This window comes from Ambystoma mexicanum, chromosome 1q, assembly GCF_040938575.1.
Source record: "Ambystoma mexicanum isolate Mex_15411 chromosome 1q, UKY_AmexF1_1, whole genome shotgun sequence".
In the NCBI taxonomy this organism is placed as follows: Eukaryota; Metazoa; Chordata; class Amphibia; order Caudata; family Ambystomatidae; genus Ambystoma; species Ambystoma mexicanum.
Window position 1 is genome coordinate 1,407,206,198 of NC_090922.1, and position 16,906 is coordinate 1,407,223,103.

The 16,906-nt window shown below is 48.2% G+C and overlaps 1 protein-coding gene across 2 annotated transcripts in view; it reads right to left on the minus strand.

Annotated features, from left to right (window-relative positions):
- Nucleotides 1-16,906, minus strand: part of LOC138548350 (vitamin D3 hydroxylase-associated protein-like) — a 476,815-nt gene that overhangs the window by 309,378 nt on the left and 150,531 nt on the right. The window contains exon 3 of one of the 2 annotated variants that reach the window (XM_069642270.1): nt 444-587. The exons of the other annotated variant lie outside the window; for it this stretch is intronic. Within the exon in view, the coding sequence (XP_069498371.1) occupies nt 444-587 (144 nt within the window). The remainder of the gene's footprint in view (nt 1-443; nt 588-16,906) is intronic. 2 annotated transcript variants of the gene reach the window in all.

The following is a 16,906-nucleotide window of genomic DNA, read 5'->3' on the forward strand; positions in this document are numbered from 1 at the left end:
TCTCTCAGAGAGCTGACTGTGAGGAAGTGTTTGTGTCTGGAAAGGGGGTGGAGGAGTAGAGTTCCTAAGTATCCTACCTGGTAGGATGGGGAAAAGGTGCCACAGGGAGAGGGACGCTGCATCTCACCATCCGGTGTCGCACTCCTACTCCCCGAAGATCCCCATTCAGGTGATCCTCCCGCATTGGTCGACCCCCAGGAACTGGATCCAAAAGTGATGTCCGTGTCCTGGCCACCTGGATGACAGATCCCCGGGGACAAGCAGGTGAGACACTTTCAGGTTTCTAACAGAACACATTCTCTCTATATAACTCTCCGATTTGTAATGATTGGGTTTTATGACAGGAATTATTAATTTTTCACTGACCCTTTTAACTATAAAACCTACCATTAATTTAGTGCAAGGGTGAATGCTAGCAAATCTTAAAATAGTGCTGCATTTACCTTATTGTGATAATTGTCCTTGAGGCTGACTGGAACTCCATAGAGAGGCCCCTTCGTCTTCTGCTTTTTCAACTCCTGAAGCTGAGCCTCGCACTCGGAAAGGAAATCGGTCAGGCAGTTCACTTCCCTGTGAGCTTCAAGGGCCTTTAGATGGGGAAATGAAGCAGGACAGTCAACACCACAGGAATATACGTTAACGAGGAGCACAGCTGCAGATCCATCAACAAATGAGTCAATACCTGGTCCTCCTGCCCAGTGTAATCTGTATCCCATGCCTGTGTCGCTCCTCTATCAATGTCCTTCCAAGTGTACCGTTAATAGTCTATCCTTTTAATCATGTCCATATTATTGTACCCTGCTGCTATATCCCATTGCTGTACAGTGCTTGCACTTTTAAAAACTTTTACACAAATACATGCAGTTTGGTCAATCGTATTCTTTCAAATTTCCACCACTTGACTCACAATGTCTGTGTCCATCATGCCAGTTCTCAACTCACGTAGAGTTTAAAGGATGGCAGATGAAATCGGAACACCAAGGTGACTTTGACAACCATAGACCGGAAACCGGGATCCTTTGACCTCGGACTGTCTGCTTCTCTTAGCGGATATCTATGTGTTGTATATGAGCAACTTATTTTGGGCTTGGAGAATATTATATGGGCAATAACATACGCTTTCACACTCTTTGTTACTCAAGGTTGCAGATCCAAATCTTACAAACTCTCACACTTTCTAACCATTAACACATATATTAAAGACATGTGGGCTCAGCCACTAAGTCTTGCAGGAATTCGTGGGGCACAGGGATGCTCTTCAAATCATTGATAAATGCGACTCCTGGCTCTTGGTCTTGCTTGACAACTCTACCAGGTTTGACATGGTTGACCACTTCACACTTTCAAGTCTACTTACAAATATAATGGGGTTCACAGCCACAGTCAACTGGCATGCCTCTGACCTCTCGGACAGATATCAAGCTGTCCACATGGGTACATTCAGATCCTACTATCAACAGGTCACCTATGGAGTCCCACAGGGATCAATGCTCTCCCCAGTAATCTTAAAATATCAATGTAAAAGCACTTGTGTTTCTTTCTAATGTTCCCATTAACTCACTTTGCCAATACCCTAATGATACTGGATGATACGCACCTACCTAAAACTCAAGGCAATGAAACTGGAATTCGTCCTACTAGGTCATCCTAGTAGGACGAATTCCAACCAGGAATTTTTGGGGGCACCCAAAAGTGGCAGAATGGCGAACTCTGATGGATTCACACCTCAGTTGGCCCCATTTGCCGGAATACTATGGTTCATTACTTACAGAAATCTCTCCTTCCAACAACATATCAACAAAAAAAGTCCAAACCACCTGCTATCAACTATCACTCCTCCGGGAAGATAGCAATCCTTCCTCTCACCTGAGGATTTCAGAACCACAGTCTAGGCCCTTGTAATCTCACTCGTGAATCAATCAATTTATTTGTAAATCGCTCGATCACTCAAGGCATCATGGCGCTCAAACAACTGATAGTCAGGATAGATGTAAACGAAACCCAGATATCAAAAAGGGGGTAGGTATTCCTGAGCTTTATCTAAAGAGAAATGTTTTGAGATGCTTTTTGAAGGATAGGAAATCCTCAATTTTTCTCAAATCTTCAGGCAACTAATTCCAAAGCTTGGGGCCGGCCACTGAAAAGGCCTGGCCACCCAAACGTTCTTTCCTGTACTTGGGTATCTGAAAGAGTGCTGAATTTGAGGATCTCAAAGAACGCACCGGGCTGTATCTAATCAGCTTCTCCTAGATGGCTAAGAATCCATTTTCTCCTAGTGCACGGTGCATAATGAAAAACGCCTTAAACTGTACCCGAGCTCCTACCGGGAGCCAATGGTCCACTGTGCAATGCTCTTCTCACTGGCGTTCAGCCACTCACCTAAGAATTACACTGGCTACACATATCAACCAGGATACTCTTACTGCCTGCATCACATATAAGGCAATTACTGCCTAAACACCAGCCTACCAAGGCATACATCTTGCAGGCTCAGGTGGGGTATGCTCCTCTTGAAGCCAGACCATTGAGAGACATGAGAATATTTAGGAACACAAAGAGAAAGCCTCTTAACAGGCCTTCCCATGATATACCCCAGCATAATGGAACACCATCCTGGTTGCATTCAGGACTGCCCCAACATTGCTGCTGTTCAGGCTGAAATACAAGACCCTGCTCTTTGGGGAATAACTAGGCGTCACTTGGAACTTGCCGAGTTACAACCTGTAACCTCCCCTTCCACTGACCTCTGTTAATCTCAAATTCCTTGCACAGTGCTCTGTTGCTTCCCTGCTAGGTTTGCACTATATAAACTCAAATATAAATAGACATTTGTGTGAAAAATTGCGAGGGATTTGACTCCAGGCTTCATACACTGACAATGTTATTAACCAAGAAGGGGCGACCTGGAACAGCACATGTAAGGTAGCTTGAGGCACCAGACAGCTTGCTGTCTGCTGCCACTTGCATACTAAGGCAGGAGAAATGGAGAACTTGGGTGTTCATACCCTTGTTAGCCCTTTCTTTCAATGGAAACATTCTATGCTGCCAGAACCCCTTACTGGGCACTAACGGAGTTGTAGGGTGTTCCCAGACAGCCACACTCCTCTTCATCTTCTAGTTACTGACAATTGTTGCCGTGTATTTACTTGGGAGAAAGAATAAAATAAAGAGGGAGAAAAAGAGATGAAGAGAGAACAAGAAAAAGGGGGAAGATCTAAAAGTAGAGGATGGGAGGAGTACATATGCACTCCCACTTGTTTTCATCCCATATGCAATATTTTGCTTGGCTATTGTGTGCTGTGGAGTATTGTGTCATGCAATGTTTGTAACTTAATGCAATGTTTAGAAAAACTTATGATGATTGTATCGTCCTACTAGGTCTAACCTTTGTGATGTTCACAACTTTATTCTTTGACTGACAGACAAATAAACTACATGTATCTGGGAGTCGGTTTTGAAAATATGCCCATGCTATTTACTGCATGATGAACACCCTGTTCCATATGACAATGGCCCAGGGAGCACAGTTTCCCCACAGAAATCAGCCTTTGAGGATCAGGTGGCTGTCAAGTGACAAAAGTGACTTAAGCAGGTGACCATGGTATGCATCCAGAGGCTGGGGTGTTCTCACCCGAGAGTCAATCCCAGTTTAAATCCCTGAGGCTGGTGCTGATGTTGTTGGGGCTTGTCCTGAACATACATATCTGTCCTCATGTTGTGAAGCAGGTCTGGAGGGAGCAACTTCACTTCCATGTTCGATTGTTTTTATTGCATTTTCTAAACAAAATCACAACTGTGACATGTTATAACTAAGTTGAAGTCTTGATTGAGATCCCAGGCGTGTCTGGAGCTAATAATTTCTCCTGTGTTGTAAAATGTTTTCTAGCAGTGTTGCTCTGTAAAAGCATGACTGTCAGGCCTGTACTGTTCTCTTTCCTAATTCAACAGGGAACTAGAGTCCTTCAACAGAATCCCAATGAAATCTTCATATTGACCCCCTTCCTCCTTCACACACCTGCAGTGGACTTCTTACTTTGGCGGTAAGCCTACACATCTAGTCCTATCAGCATATTTCTCATTTCAACACAGCACACCGCATGAATACTAACAGCTACCCATTTAGTAAGAAACCCTCATTTTTTAGTTCAAATAAACTGAATAAAAAAAGAAAATTTGCCAGTGGGACATAACAGCTCACACGCTCCAAGACATTGAACTCACCTGGATTGGGTTTGCAGAGCAGTATCCCCACCACGCCGGCATCTTTCACCAGCAAGAACTCCCCACATGAACTGGGACAATGAACAGTGTGGGACCTATTGCCGGAAACCAGTGAACTTACTTACAAGAAAGATGCGGGGCTTAAGACAATTATTTTATGTTTTCCCACTTGTAACACCTCCCAAAAGGACAGTCATGGGTTGGTCAGGGGATCCCGCTGAGGAAGAGAGCCAATGAAGTGGGAAGAGTGAAGATAAAAAGGAGGGCAGGAAGGAGTGGGAGGATCAAGAGACAAGGCAGAGGAAGAGACCTGACACTGTCAAGAGGGGATGAGGACCCCTCTCGGCCGGGGAGATATCAACCTGGAGCCTGTCCTCGCCCTAGACGTGGGGTGCGGGAGCTGGCTGGGCCCTAATCCCTGCCTCTTCCCACTGTGCCAGCAAACTGGAAAAGATACTCTTGGGAAGCCAATAATACAAGTTGGATCAGAAATAAATGAGGTGCCCAATATGTAAATACTCTGTGAGAAATTGCTAAACTCAATGTATGTGTGCAGAGAACTCAGTTATTTAATAAAACATCTTAAAAGGCATATGCATAAAATAAAACATGCATATATTGCCGTCTAAACAAACCAACCACTACATGACCAACACAATTGTCAGGGGTCTGGACAGGTTGCAGCGATCTCCAGCATGGCTCACAAGCGCCAAAACATTGAACTCACCTGCATGGGGAGCTGGCATCCTTAAACAGCCAGAAAGCCATCATATGAATTGTGCTTTTACACAAATGTTGCAGGCTGCCATTAACGTAGACCGGTGGACCCGCATACAAGTAAGGGGCAGGGAAGAGAGCGAATGGATGGGGCGAGCGGAGCATAAAGGTGGACGGGACGCAGGACAGAACAGAGAATCATGGTGGAGATTTGCTGAAGCAGTGTGCAAGGGGAAATATTGGTTGCTGTTAGAGAGTGGTAATTGCGCGTCAGTGTGAGTGCTAGGTGAGTGAGCAAGATTGATAGAGTGAGGAGTGAATGTAAAGGTGACTGGGGAAGCAAAAGGAGAGTGATTGAAAACAATTTGTGTGTCGAGTGAGAGTAGTAAAAGTGCAGAGAGTGAAGAGAGGGAGATTAGCAGGGAGTATGATCAGAGGGTAGAGGTAGCTAGTAGAGAGAGTAACAGAGTACTAGAAGAGAACATGTCAGAGAGAGCGAGGAAAGATAGAGGCTAGAGAATGAGGGGAAGAATAGTAGGAGTTAAGGGAGAGCGAAAAAAGAGACATAGGGATAGGAATATCAGATCATCGAAGGATAAGACCACGTGGCGCCTCACTGTCTGGAAGGCACACACCCTTAAATTGCATCCCATTTGGCAAATTAGAGAAGGGACCATATACATTGTTCCCAGATGGAGATTTGAATAGTGAAGGCATTTGCCTTTAGGCCATCACCCTTAGCTTGGCAGATTTGTAGATAGTAGGGGTTATCAATCTGTACTGACAATCCTGCGGCAGAGGGATGTCTGTGTTAGGGAAAGAATGGCCTTCGCTAATCAGGATAGAGAGGGATAGCTCTTAGAGAACCCTTTTACTATTCTGTAAATAAAATCCCATGAAGTATCTTCAAGAGTTGGTGTGTTCTTGAGGCCATCTGCATCAGACAGAAAGCTTTACTTTTCAATATTATTACAAGTAAAATGCTGTGGTGTGGGCTACTTGCGAAAGGATGTTAAAAGTACCAGGTACACTTAAGTTTGTATAAACCATTTAGAACCACGAGGCAGGAGGCCCTTTTCCTGCCTCCAGCTTTGAATGTGGTTCAAAGACAGATAATTTTGGGGAGGAGCTCAAGAGGACCATCCCTCAAGGAGTTCCATCATCCCATTTCGCCTCCCAATCTATTTTGTTTAGGTACATTCGTAGCCACAAAAGTAAAAATATTGTGATTTTACTTCAAAGATGACATGTCAATAGGCCGGACAAATCAAAGGAGTTGTCAACAGTTGCTTAGCTGGTGTGTACTGCTGTGAATTCCAAGGTGGACTAGTCTAATGAGCTGTATTCCTGGGCTCCTCTGCCTCATAATAAATGAAGTGAACCCATTTTGAGGGCTTATTTCAGGCTTTGAATCGAGAAAGAGAAAACAGAATTGGGTTTCCTATATGTATGTATGTATATAGATTTGTAAAGCGTTAACTAAGGCCGAAAGAAAATAGGAAACCATCAGGAGGAGCAAACACGAATTTAAAAAAAGATACATCTTTAAAGCTTTTTGGAAGCAGAGGTGGTCGATGTCTCGAAAATGGACTGGAAGGGACTTTCACAGTACAGGGACAAAGACCAAAAAAAGAGCATACTCCCGCCCAGACTCTCCGGTATCTCAGGGTACACAGTCAGGTTTGTGAAGTTGAGCGAAGTCTGTAAGGCTGATAAATAGCCAGTTTGGATTGAAGATAGTTTGCACCAGAATTATATATTGCTGATGTGTAACACAAAGTATCTTGAAGTGGGCGGCGTGGCTAGGCAGCGATGCAGAAGTAACGCTTCTTGTACAGCTCCTGATGATCCGCTATGATCCTTGCCTGTAATATTGGCCGCATCAAACTTGCACCTCTGACGAAGCACGGGTGTGTGAAGAGTGCGACCCATGCAGCGGTAACTTGAAACAAAATGGCGGCCGCCAAATCATAGCCCCGCTTACAAGGGACAAGAAGACGGCTTCAGGACAGTATAATTTGGGAGCCGGCCTGACCCCACTCTTGATATCATGAGATTCCAATCCTGGCAAGTGGAAGATTGGGAGTGGATACGGCATTCCCCAAGAAGCGAGTGTCGGCACAGCGTCATAAAGAAAAGAAACCTCTGCGCCAGGGGAAGGCAACAAAATGGCACCAGCGACGGCCAGCACACGAGCAGGGTCTCATACACAGTGAGGTGAGCCGGGTACAGGCAGAGTGTGCCGGTGGAATATACCGCCTGTTCCGGGGCAGCAATAAAGTAAAATTCTGTGAGCCAGCAGGCTCCGGTGCGCATAAAATTGAGCGCCCAGTGCAACGAATGTTTACAATTAAATATCAATTGCGGACTGTGGTGGAAGCTGGCATCTGATTATAGCGGAAAGGAGGACCATGGGGATTGCTGGACCCTGTTATAACAAGTTGGCGGACCAAGGAGGAAAATGGACCTGGCACACAACGCAGAGGCAGACCGTGGAGGGAACTGGCCCCGTGCAGAGCGTGTAGGCGGACTGTGGAGGAACTGGCCTAGCACATAGCACGTAGGCGGACCATGGAGGAAGCCGGTCCTGGAGCACAACGCAGAGGCGTACCGCAGAGGAAGCTGGCCCCTGCTCGCAACGCTCACAGGATATGCAGAACGTATAGCTCATGCTACTGCAGTGCTTCATATAGTATTGCGCAACTCAACATTAAGGCAGGCACAGCCCCAGAGATAAATCTGGGTATTGGACACGCGCCATAGTGCATAAATACACTTCACCTATGAATACAAAAAGCTGACAAGTACCAGCCGCAGACCAGTTCCATAACAGCTGATGTACCCCAGGTAGCAAGGGTAAACCGCAACATCAATCTGCTGCGCCAACATAACAAGAGGTCCAGCCCAGGGCATGTGCAAGTATAGACGTGCATGAACGCACATATACTAAACTTGAGCAAGAAGCAAGGACATATCGGCTTTGGAGACACTGGTGAAAGGGGCACCAACGGCAGGTACCAGCTATTGCCAGTCTCCTGTAGGTACAAACTGACCCCCTAGGAGATGAATAGGACTGATGCACGCCTCAGAGGGCCTAGATGTGTGTGTAGATCCAGGAATAAATAGACAACTGGCCCGGAGTATACCACACCAAGTAACAAGGAGGGTACAAAACCCAGTGGTGTAAATGGATGCTTTCTGCAGGGCAACATCAAACTACTATCACGATTGGCATTGATAGCAACACCCTACGACGGTGAGGTGTGGCAGTGCTTGACGCCAGGCTATTGCCCCAGAACATTGTAAACAGCCTCCACCCAACATCTGTGGTCGTTCAGTGGAACGAACTAGAGGCGAGCACTGAAGTAGAAGAGATCAACTAACCAATAGCGGTTCCATCACTTATGGCGTCCAAGTCCCAAAAGAGCTAGTCCAAACAACCTACACTGGACACTTACCAAACCAGTGAACTTGGCAGAGAATAGCACACCAGGGAACTCATCCCCACATACGGAAATGAACCAAGCTAAAGGAGACCAGCAGGTCTTGGAAGCCATAGCTGCCTTGATGATTGTGCTGGAATCCAAATCGATGCCATCGGCCTGGATGCAAAGATGTCCGGACGCTCGCAGAACACACAGGAATTCTAGAAAAGGAAATTGCGGCAAACACAGCCGGCCTAAATGACACCTCAAAGGACCTAACAATCCTGCAGCAACACATGCGGAACCTGGAAGGAAGAGTTGAAGACGCAGAGGGATGAACCAGACGTAATAATGTAAGGATCATTGGACTTCCCGAAGGGGAAGAGGGCGCGAACCCCACAAACTTTATTGAAAACATGTTGCTAAAATAAGTTGGTCCGGGTACTCTCACCCAGGGCTTTACAGTCGAAAGAGCACACAGATCCCTGATGAGGAAACCACCACAAGGTGCTCCACCGCAGCCCATAATAGCCCGGATTCTATATTATAAAGATTATGGGGGTGGGGGAAAGAAAGAGAGTTGAGGTAGTTAGCAGGGAGTTAGCCTATAGATCCGCCAAAGTAATGTATGGTATGTGCATCAGACTGTCCAGAAAAGTAAGGATGCTTATTTGGGATCGGAGACCTTAGAATAGTTTTGTGGAATGTCAGGGGGCTGAACAGTTATATTAAATGTAATAGGATCGTGACATATTTGAGATGGCAGAAAATAGACATAGCACTTCTTCAAGAAACGCACCTGACAGGAGAGAGAGACAAACTACTCTAGCTAGAAAATGGAGTGGTAATACCCTGGGCTCACCATTTTCTGCATTTGCAAGGGGGGTCTTGATATGTGTGGCGCGGTCAGTTCCATTCAAAGTCATTAAGACTTATAAAGAAGCAGAGGGCAGAATGATTATAGTGCAGGGACGGGTGGAACAGAGAGCTTTGTGTCATTAATACATATGCACCAAACCACGACACGGTTGCCTACTCCCGCTCAGTGTACCCTCAATTGGGCACGTACAGAAACAGTATGTTGGTATGGGGCAGAGACTTTAATTGCACACTGTGCCAACGCCTTGACAGGTCAGATGAAAAATTGGCACACTAGAACCCTGCAGCCAAAGTCTTGAATACACTGCTGCAAGTATTCCAATTGTCTGACATATGGAGAACGCTACATCCGCAAGCCCAGGTATGACACCCATTACACCACCCTTTAAACCCACATACCAGAATAGACTACGGCCCTCATTACGACCCAGGCGGTAAGCAGAAAACGATGCCGGTAAATGAATACCGGCATCGTTTTCCGCTAGGTCCGATTATGACCCGCGAAAGTGCCATTAGCGACATCGTAGTTTACGGTGCTGCTAACAGCACCAAGGTCACGCGCGCGCGACCCTCCAGCCCTAAAAACCGCCATGGAGGAGAAGGAGGGCAAGGCAGGGCCAGCAAGCCCCACCAGCACAGCCAGTGGCACCACGCAGGCAGCCCCCAATCCCGCGCATCAGAGCCAGTCCATTCAACCTCACCGACGAGCAGATCCACACCCTGTACCCTGTACCCTGAACCGACTGGACCGGGACACCATCACCAACATTGTGCACATGATACACAACGACATTGTCAGCATGATAGAAACACCCACCGCCATCCCGCCCCTACTGAAGGTAGTGTCCGTGCTTCACTTCCTGGCCACAGGCACCTACCAGCACACAGTGGGCCACTTGCATGGCATATCCCAACCATTATTCTCACGTACACTGATCCAAGTGCTCGATGCCCTCCTCAAGCACACAGACTACCACATCTCATTGCCACGGTCTGCCCAGGAGATTGCCAACACCAAAGTGGGTTTCCATGCACTAGCTGGCATACCTGGTTGCATTGGTGCCATCGACTGCACCCATGTTGAATTGGTGGTCCCACATGCCATGGAGGTACCATATCACAACCATAAACTATTTCACTCAATCAATGTGCAAATGGTTTGCGATTCCAACAGGATCTTCACACATTGTTGTGCCCGATTCCCCGGATCAACCCATGATTCAATGGTCCTTCGGAACTCCACAATACCACGCTACATGGAGCGACATGCAGGCCCAAGATCCTGGCTACTCGGTGAGTCTAATGTCACGAGCATGGAAATGCGAAGTGTGTAGGTGATCGACGTACCAATGCATACTTCACCTGGCAGAAAGGGGAGGGGGGAAATGATGCATACGTCACATGGCTGCGACTAGCAGTAGCCAGATCATACCCTGAGGCAGCACTCACGTCATCTGACAACTGTATACATGATGCCTGATCTAATCAGCCCTAACATGTGAATGAAAGTGTACCCCAACCATGACACAACCATCTGCAAGTGCATTGTACAAAATGTGACCACATTGACTCCAAAGGAATGCACCTACATGCACGTCACCAAACACAATCTACTGAAAAGCCTGTCCCCCATAACTGCGCACAAAGGAGGCACATGTCGGACAGGAACATCAATGCACCACGACACAGACATCAAGACCCACAAACTGTCCCCATTGACACCAGTATTGTTCCCTGGGGTCATAATGAGTCAGACAGCAATGTTGCAATCATGTGAGCTTTGACCTCACAGGACACGTGCCAGGTCACATAAAATAACGGCCTGAACGGAAACAGTGGATGGGCACTCACAAGGCAATTGTATCCCCTGCATTGTGTCTTGGCATGCAAAACAGTACATGAGAGCCATGAACATATACCGGTTTCATAGTGTGAATCCATTAGCACAACTAAATTTGGTGCAAAGTAACAGTTGAATGCAAGGCATGGTGGCGCGTCATGTTCAGAAAGCAATCTCATTCCTGACACATACATTGTTGCCCATTTACAGGTGATGCAGGCTATCACCTGAAGAGGTGGCTCCTTAAACCAGTCCGGAACCCACAGAAACAGCATGAGGAGGACTTCAACCGTGCCCATGCACGTACCCGTGTGGTGATAGAGCAGGCCTTTGGCCTACTGAAGGCACGTTTCCGCTGCCTCAGCAGGTCTGGCGGGGCACTCCTGTACCGCCATGAGAAGGTTGCGAAGATCGTCATGGCATGTGTCATGCTACACAATATGTGCGTCAGACGTAATGTGCTTCTGCCCCCTGACGCAGAACTGCAACCACCTGATGATGAGGATGATGAGGGTGGCGATGGGGCAGCACCTCAAGGAGGCAGCGATGCACAGGAGGGGCGTGAAATGCGTCAGAATCTCATTGACCAATACTTCTAGCACACACAAGGTGTGCGTGTAACATGTGGACGGCACTTGGGGCACTGTGTGTGTCTGGTATATGCAGACTGTAGACTGTACAACAATAAAGCACACATACACAATGAGCAATGTCCACACATTTGGTTTGTGATAAACGAAAAAGTGTATTGTGCTTCTGAAAAGGTATGACACACCCAATCCCCCCTGAACATCCCAACACACCCAATCCCACCTCCCCCTCCCCCTGAACACCCCAACACACCTAATCCGCCTTCCCCCTCCCCCCAGAAATCCCTGCAAAGGAGTGCCAGTGCCCGTGGTGAAGTGGGTAATGTTTCAGTGGTCCACTGGGCGGGCACTATTGCCAGCCCCCTGTCCCGGAACCTGGGGCCCCCCTGCCTGGACTCCTCCGGGTCCTGGATGACCTGCAGACGGGGCTGGATGGGGCCGAACTTGCAGCTGAGGAGGTACCGGCCTGCTCGGTACGCCGTGTGTCCATGATTGTCCGTATCAGTTCACTAATCATATTCCGCACTGCAGCTAGTTCTGTGCATATGTTCGTGCTTGCTGATTGGATGGCTGCCTTGATGCTCTCAGCACACCTCTCCATGCCTGAACTGGCACCTCCACAATCAGCAACATGCTGCGTTAGGAGTGACGCCAGTTGTTCTTGCCTCGCTGATATTTGGTCCAGCACCTGCCTGAAATCAGGCCCAATGGAGGTTGCAATTGCAGGCCCAATAGGACTACTCCCCTCTTCCCCTACTCCCACTGGGCTTGGAGTGGCTGGCCATGAATCTCCAGGGGATTTCCCCTGTGTGTCCTATCCATGCAGGCTACATGGGGACAGGTGTGGGGAGGTAAGTTGGGTGTTGGGGGGGACCTTCCATGTCATCATCCACATTCGCCACATCACTGTCAGAACAGGCTGCGATGGCTGCAGTCTCCCCGACTGTACTGCTCCCCGCAGACACAATCCCCTCAGCGGGCAGCAGTGGTTGTGTGTCTGCCGTGTGTGCTATCATGTCCCTTTCCTCGGGGGGAATTGCTGCCCTGGGCTGTTCGGCAACAGGAATTTTGGCCTGCTGTGGGTTGGCCCTGGGTCCAGCAGAGGTGGATGGTTGGTGGCATCTTCCCTCTGTCCTGGGCTTCTTGGCTGGGGTGGTGCCACTCTCGTCCCTGCCGGTGTCCGAGTGTGAGCCTGTGGTGGAGCAGAGGAGGGAAAGTGTTATTGATGGTTCAGCGGACATTGAGCAGGCATTGTGATGAGTGCCATGGTTTAGATGGATAGATGGTGGACTTTGTAGGCCGTGACATACAGGTTGTCTCCCTTTTGGGTGGGTTGAGCATGCAGGAATGTGTGTGCCTGCTGTAGAGTGTACATGCTGCATGTGTGCAGGGTGTGGGTCTTCTGCTGATGTGTTGCGTTTGCCATATGGGGCGACATTGTGATTCCCATGTAAGTGTGATTCAGGGTGTTTTGCAAGGCTGAATTGGAGGCACCTACCTCCTGATGTCGGGGCTCCTCTCTCCATTCCGCCGACGCCCTCAATGCACTCTATGCCGATCAATGAGGCACATGTCTCCTCCCATGGCTGCATCTTCAGTGGGGAGTCTGCTCCACCGCCAGTTGCCAGTCCCAGGTTGCGGTTTGCTGACAGTATGCCCCTTACTCGGAGCCGGAGGTCATCCCACCTTTTGCGGCACTGTCTGGTGCGTGGGGTGGTACCTACGGCACTGACGCGTTGTGCCACGAGTTCCCATACTGCTTTTTTCCGGGCTATGGCTGGTCTCGTCATCTCTGATGAGAAGACGATGTCTGCCTTTTCCTGCAGCGTTTCTGCCAGCATAGTTAGTTCTTTGCGACTGAAGCGGTCCTGCCGCTGCCTGTCGCAGGCTTTTTTTTAACAACTTTTGGCATGGTTAGGTGAGGAAATGGGTGGGTAATGGGATTCACAGGGTTTCAGGGTCGAATGTAGTGTGGTTGGGTAGGATGGCAATGGATTGTGTTTTTAAAGATGGCCGCTGTACTCTTTCCCGTTCCGCCGCGATAACGCTACTTCCAGTTCCGCTTATTTACGGTGCCCGCTAATTACGGTGCCCGCTAATTACGGTCGGCGCAATGATGGGTGGCGGAAGGTCACCCTGCGCGGCGTTCGATGCCGGTAAGGGCTGTTTACGCCATGGCGTAGTTTACATTACCGCCATGGCGTAATGCTTGTGCGCGATGGGTCGGAATATGGCGCTGTTTACGCCATCGGTCCATGGCGTAAACAATGATTACGCCATGGCGGTAATGTCGCATACTTACCGCCAGGGTCGTAATGAGGGCCTATGTCTTCACGGGAGTAGAGACATTAGACTAATTTAAAACTGCAGTATTATCAGACCACTCCCCTTTAGTGTTACATGGCAATATTCCCCTCCAAGGGAACTCATCCCAACCTGAAAGCTTAGAAGCGAATCCCTCAAAGACGTGAGGTTTCAGTAACACTTAAGAGAGGGAGTGAAGGATTATTTCAGAAACAACATGGGGAGCTTAAATTTAGCGGGCACACTGTGCAAAGCTTTCAAAGTTGTGATTAGAGGGATGGCGATAGCCATAACCAAGGGTGTGCAAGCCGCGGTAGAAAGAGATTTAAGCACAGCCGAAGCTAGATTAGAGGCGCTGGAGGGCTCGGTAGACACTACAAAGGAGCAGGCTCAGGAGGTAACCCATCTGCAGCTAGAATGTTCGGGACATTGGGAGGGACTAGGTAACCTGAGCTACAAGAAACATGTAGAAAGACAGCACGCAGAAGGAGACAAGCCGGACCCTTGCTGGCCAGGCTATACAAAAGTGAGTTTAAACGAGATACGATACGTGAGATTACGGGGGAAAGTGGTGAGGCCTGTGTAACACAAGAAAACATAAACAAGGATTTTAATGATTATTATAGGGTGCTGTATGCAGAGACGTCAGAAAAATGATTGACAGAAATAGATGAAGCTCTGGCACAGATAGATCTCCCCAAATTAGATGCAGAGGCAGCGGGTAGGCTCGAGGTTCCCATAACTATCGAGGAGCTAGAATCCACCATAAGAGGGTTGCCGACTGGTAAAGCCGCAGGTGCAGATGGATTCATGGATTCCCCAGTGAATTCTACAAGGAATTCATAGGATATGTTGTGCCCCCGTTATTAGCAATGCTGAATGAAGCCCTGGGCACAGACATACTACCAAAGTCGCTGAGAGAGTCCATTATCGTCCCATTACTGAAGCCCAACAAGACTGACACCGATTGGGGATCCTACAGGCCCCTATAACTGCTTAATCAAGACAGGAAGATACTTACAGCCCTACTGGTGAACAGGCTCAAGCCGAAATTATCTAAACATATACACCCGGACCTGTCTGGATATTTTCCAAACAGGTGTATTGCGTGTAACCTTATGAGGCTGCATCATGTCGTCAACAATACTCATGCCAGTGCACAACAATATGCTGTGGTCTCACTCGATGCAGTAAAAGCATTTGACTCATTTGACTCAGTCAGATGGCCATGGTTGCTAGCTGGGCCTAAAATAATTTGGCACGGGGATACAGGCAGAGGGCCTTAAGCGCATTGCCTGTGCTGCCATTAAGTGGGAGGTGTCTACATTCAGATACTTGGGAGTGAATATTTATCCTGACTCTAAGACGGAACACCTGCAGAACACGGGGAGGGCGGTGGACAAAATAGAACAATCAATGGCCTTCTGGGCCAAACTGCCGTTCTCGCTGATGGGTGGAGCAGCGCTCTGAAAGATGGCGGTGCTCCCGAGGCTCCTCAATTTCTTCCCTTATGTCCCATACAATATACCCAAAAGCTCCTTTAAGAGACTGGACACTATATGTTGTATTTTCTTATGGCACAACTCGAGATGCCGGATGGCGCTGAAGAAGTTGCAGAGGCCATATGGCCAAGCTGGTATTAAAGCACATCACTTGGAAGCATATTTTTTGGTGAGCCTACTGCAATTGGTCACAAATTGGCTGTTGGATGAGCAGACCCAAGACACCTTTTTGCTACAGCAACTATGCACCCCATTCTTCTAGAAGGAGGCAATATTGTCTATGGCGCTGCATGTCCCTGGACCTTCGCCGCTTCTGATGTTAGGCAGCGAGATACGGCAGAGGGCGTGTGGCTTCCTAGAGAGGGAATCTCCCTACTCCCCCAGGTCCCATTGGTGACACTCAAAGGAGAAGACCCACAACTCAGATTAAATATGAGGAAGTATGGGGAACCAATGGGGGTGGTGACAGAGAGAGACCTGTTATGAGAGGGCAGACCGATGGACTTTAGTACACTCACCTCGGAAATAGGCCTAGACGTAGGGCAAACGCTCCTTAGGGGAGTGCAGTGGAAATGGCCAGGCACAGATGGGACACTACAAGAGGACGAGATCATCGAAACACTATACGATATATAGGAGGGTAGACATACTGTATTAAGAATATACGAGCTACTAATGTCATTACAGAGAGATATGCTTGGACAAACCAGGCGCAGCTGGAAGAGGACTTGCAGGAGCAACTCACAGATGTAGCATGGGGTCGGGTAATAGCATATCACAAAAAGGTATCGAGAAACGCAAAGCTACAGTTGATTCAGTTGTATGTCACTCATAGGGCGTATTTAACCCCAAAGAATAACACCGCGTTTTGCAAGGCGACGGAACAGGCCTGCCGAAATGCAGAGCAATTAATGCGGACCTGGTGCATATGTTCTGAGCTTGCACGACGAGCCAACATTTTTGGGAGGGGTTATCTCAGGTCTTGGCCAAAGCGGGCATAATACTAGATACAGGTTCCTCTGCAGCCTGTCTGCTTGTCATTTTTGTGCACCCAAAACAGGTGAGACAAGTTAGTAAGTTGAAAGACCTGGCATTCATCCTGGCGAAACGCAGAATAGCAATGGGGTGGAAAGAACGCACGGACCCGAGGGTAAGACTGGTGGAGCGACCTCCAAAAATGGATGCTAGCTGCAACCACAGTGTGGCAAGAAGCGGCCCACCCCGGCCAGGGTGTACAAAACGTAGACTTGGATTCATAGAATTATATGGTGCAGGAATTGATGGCTTCGGCGCGAGACGAAGCCTGAGGAACCAGTGTATCTCAGTCACAATCAGGAGACTGATACTATGGTGCATGTGGGATGTACAGTGACAGAATACTGTATGTGGAATAGGCTGGTTCCCTTGTTCTTGTAGCCTTTACCCCTG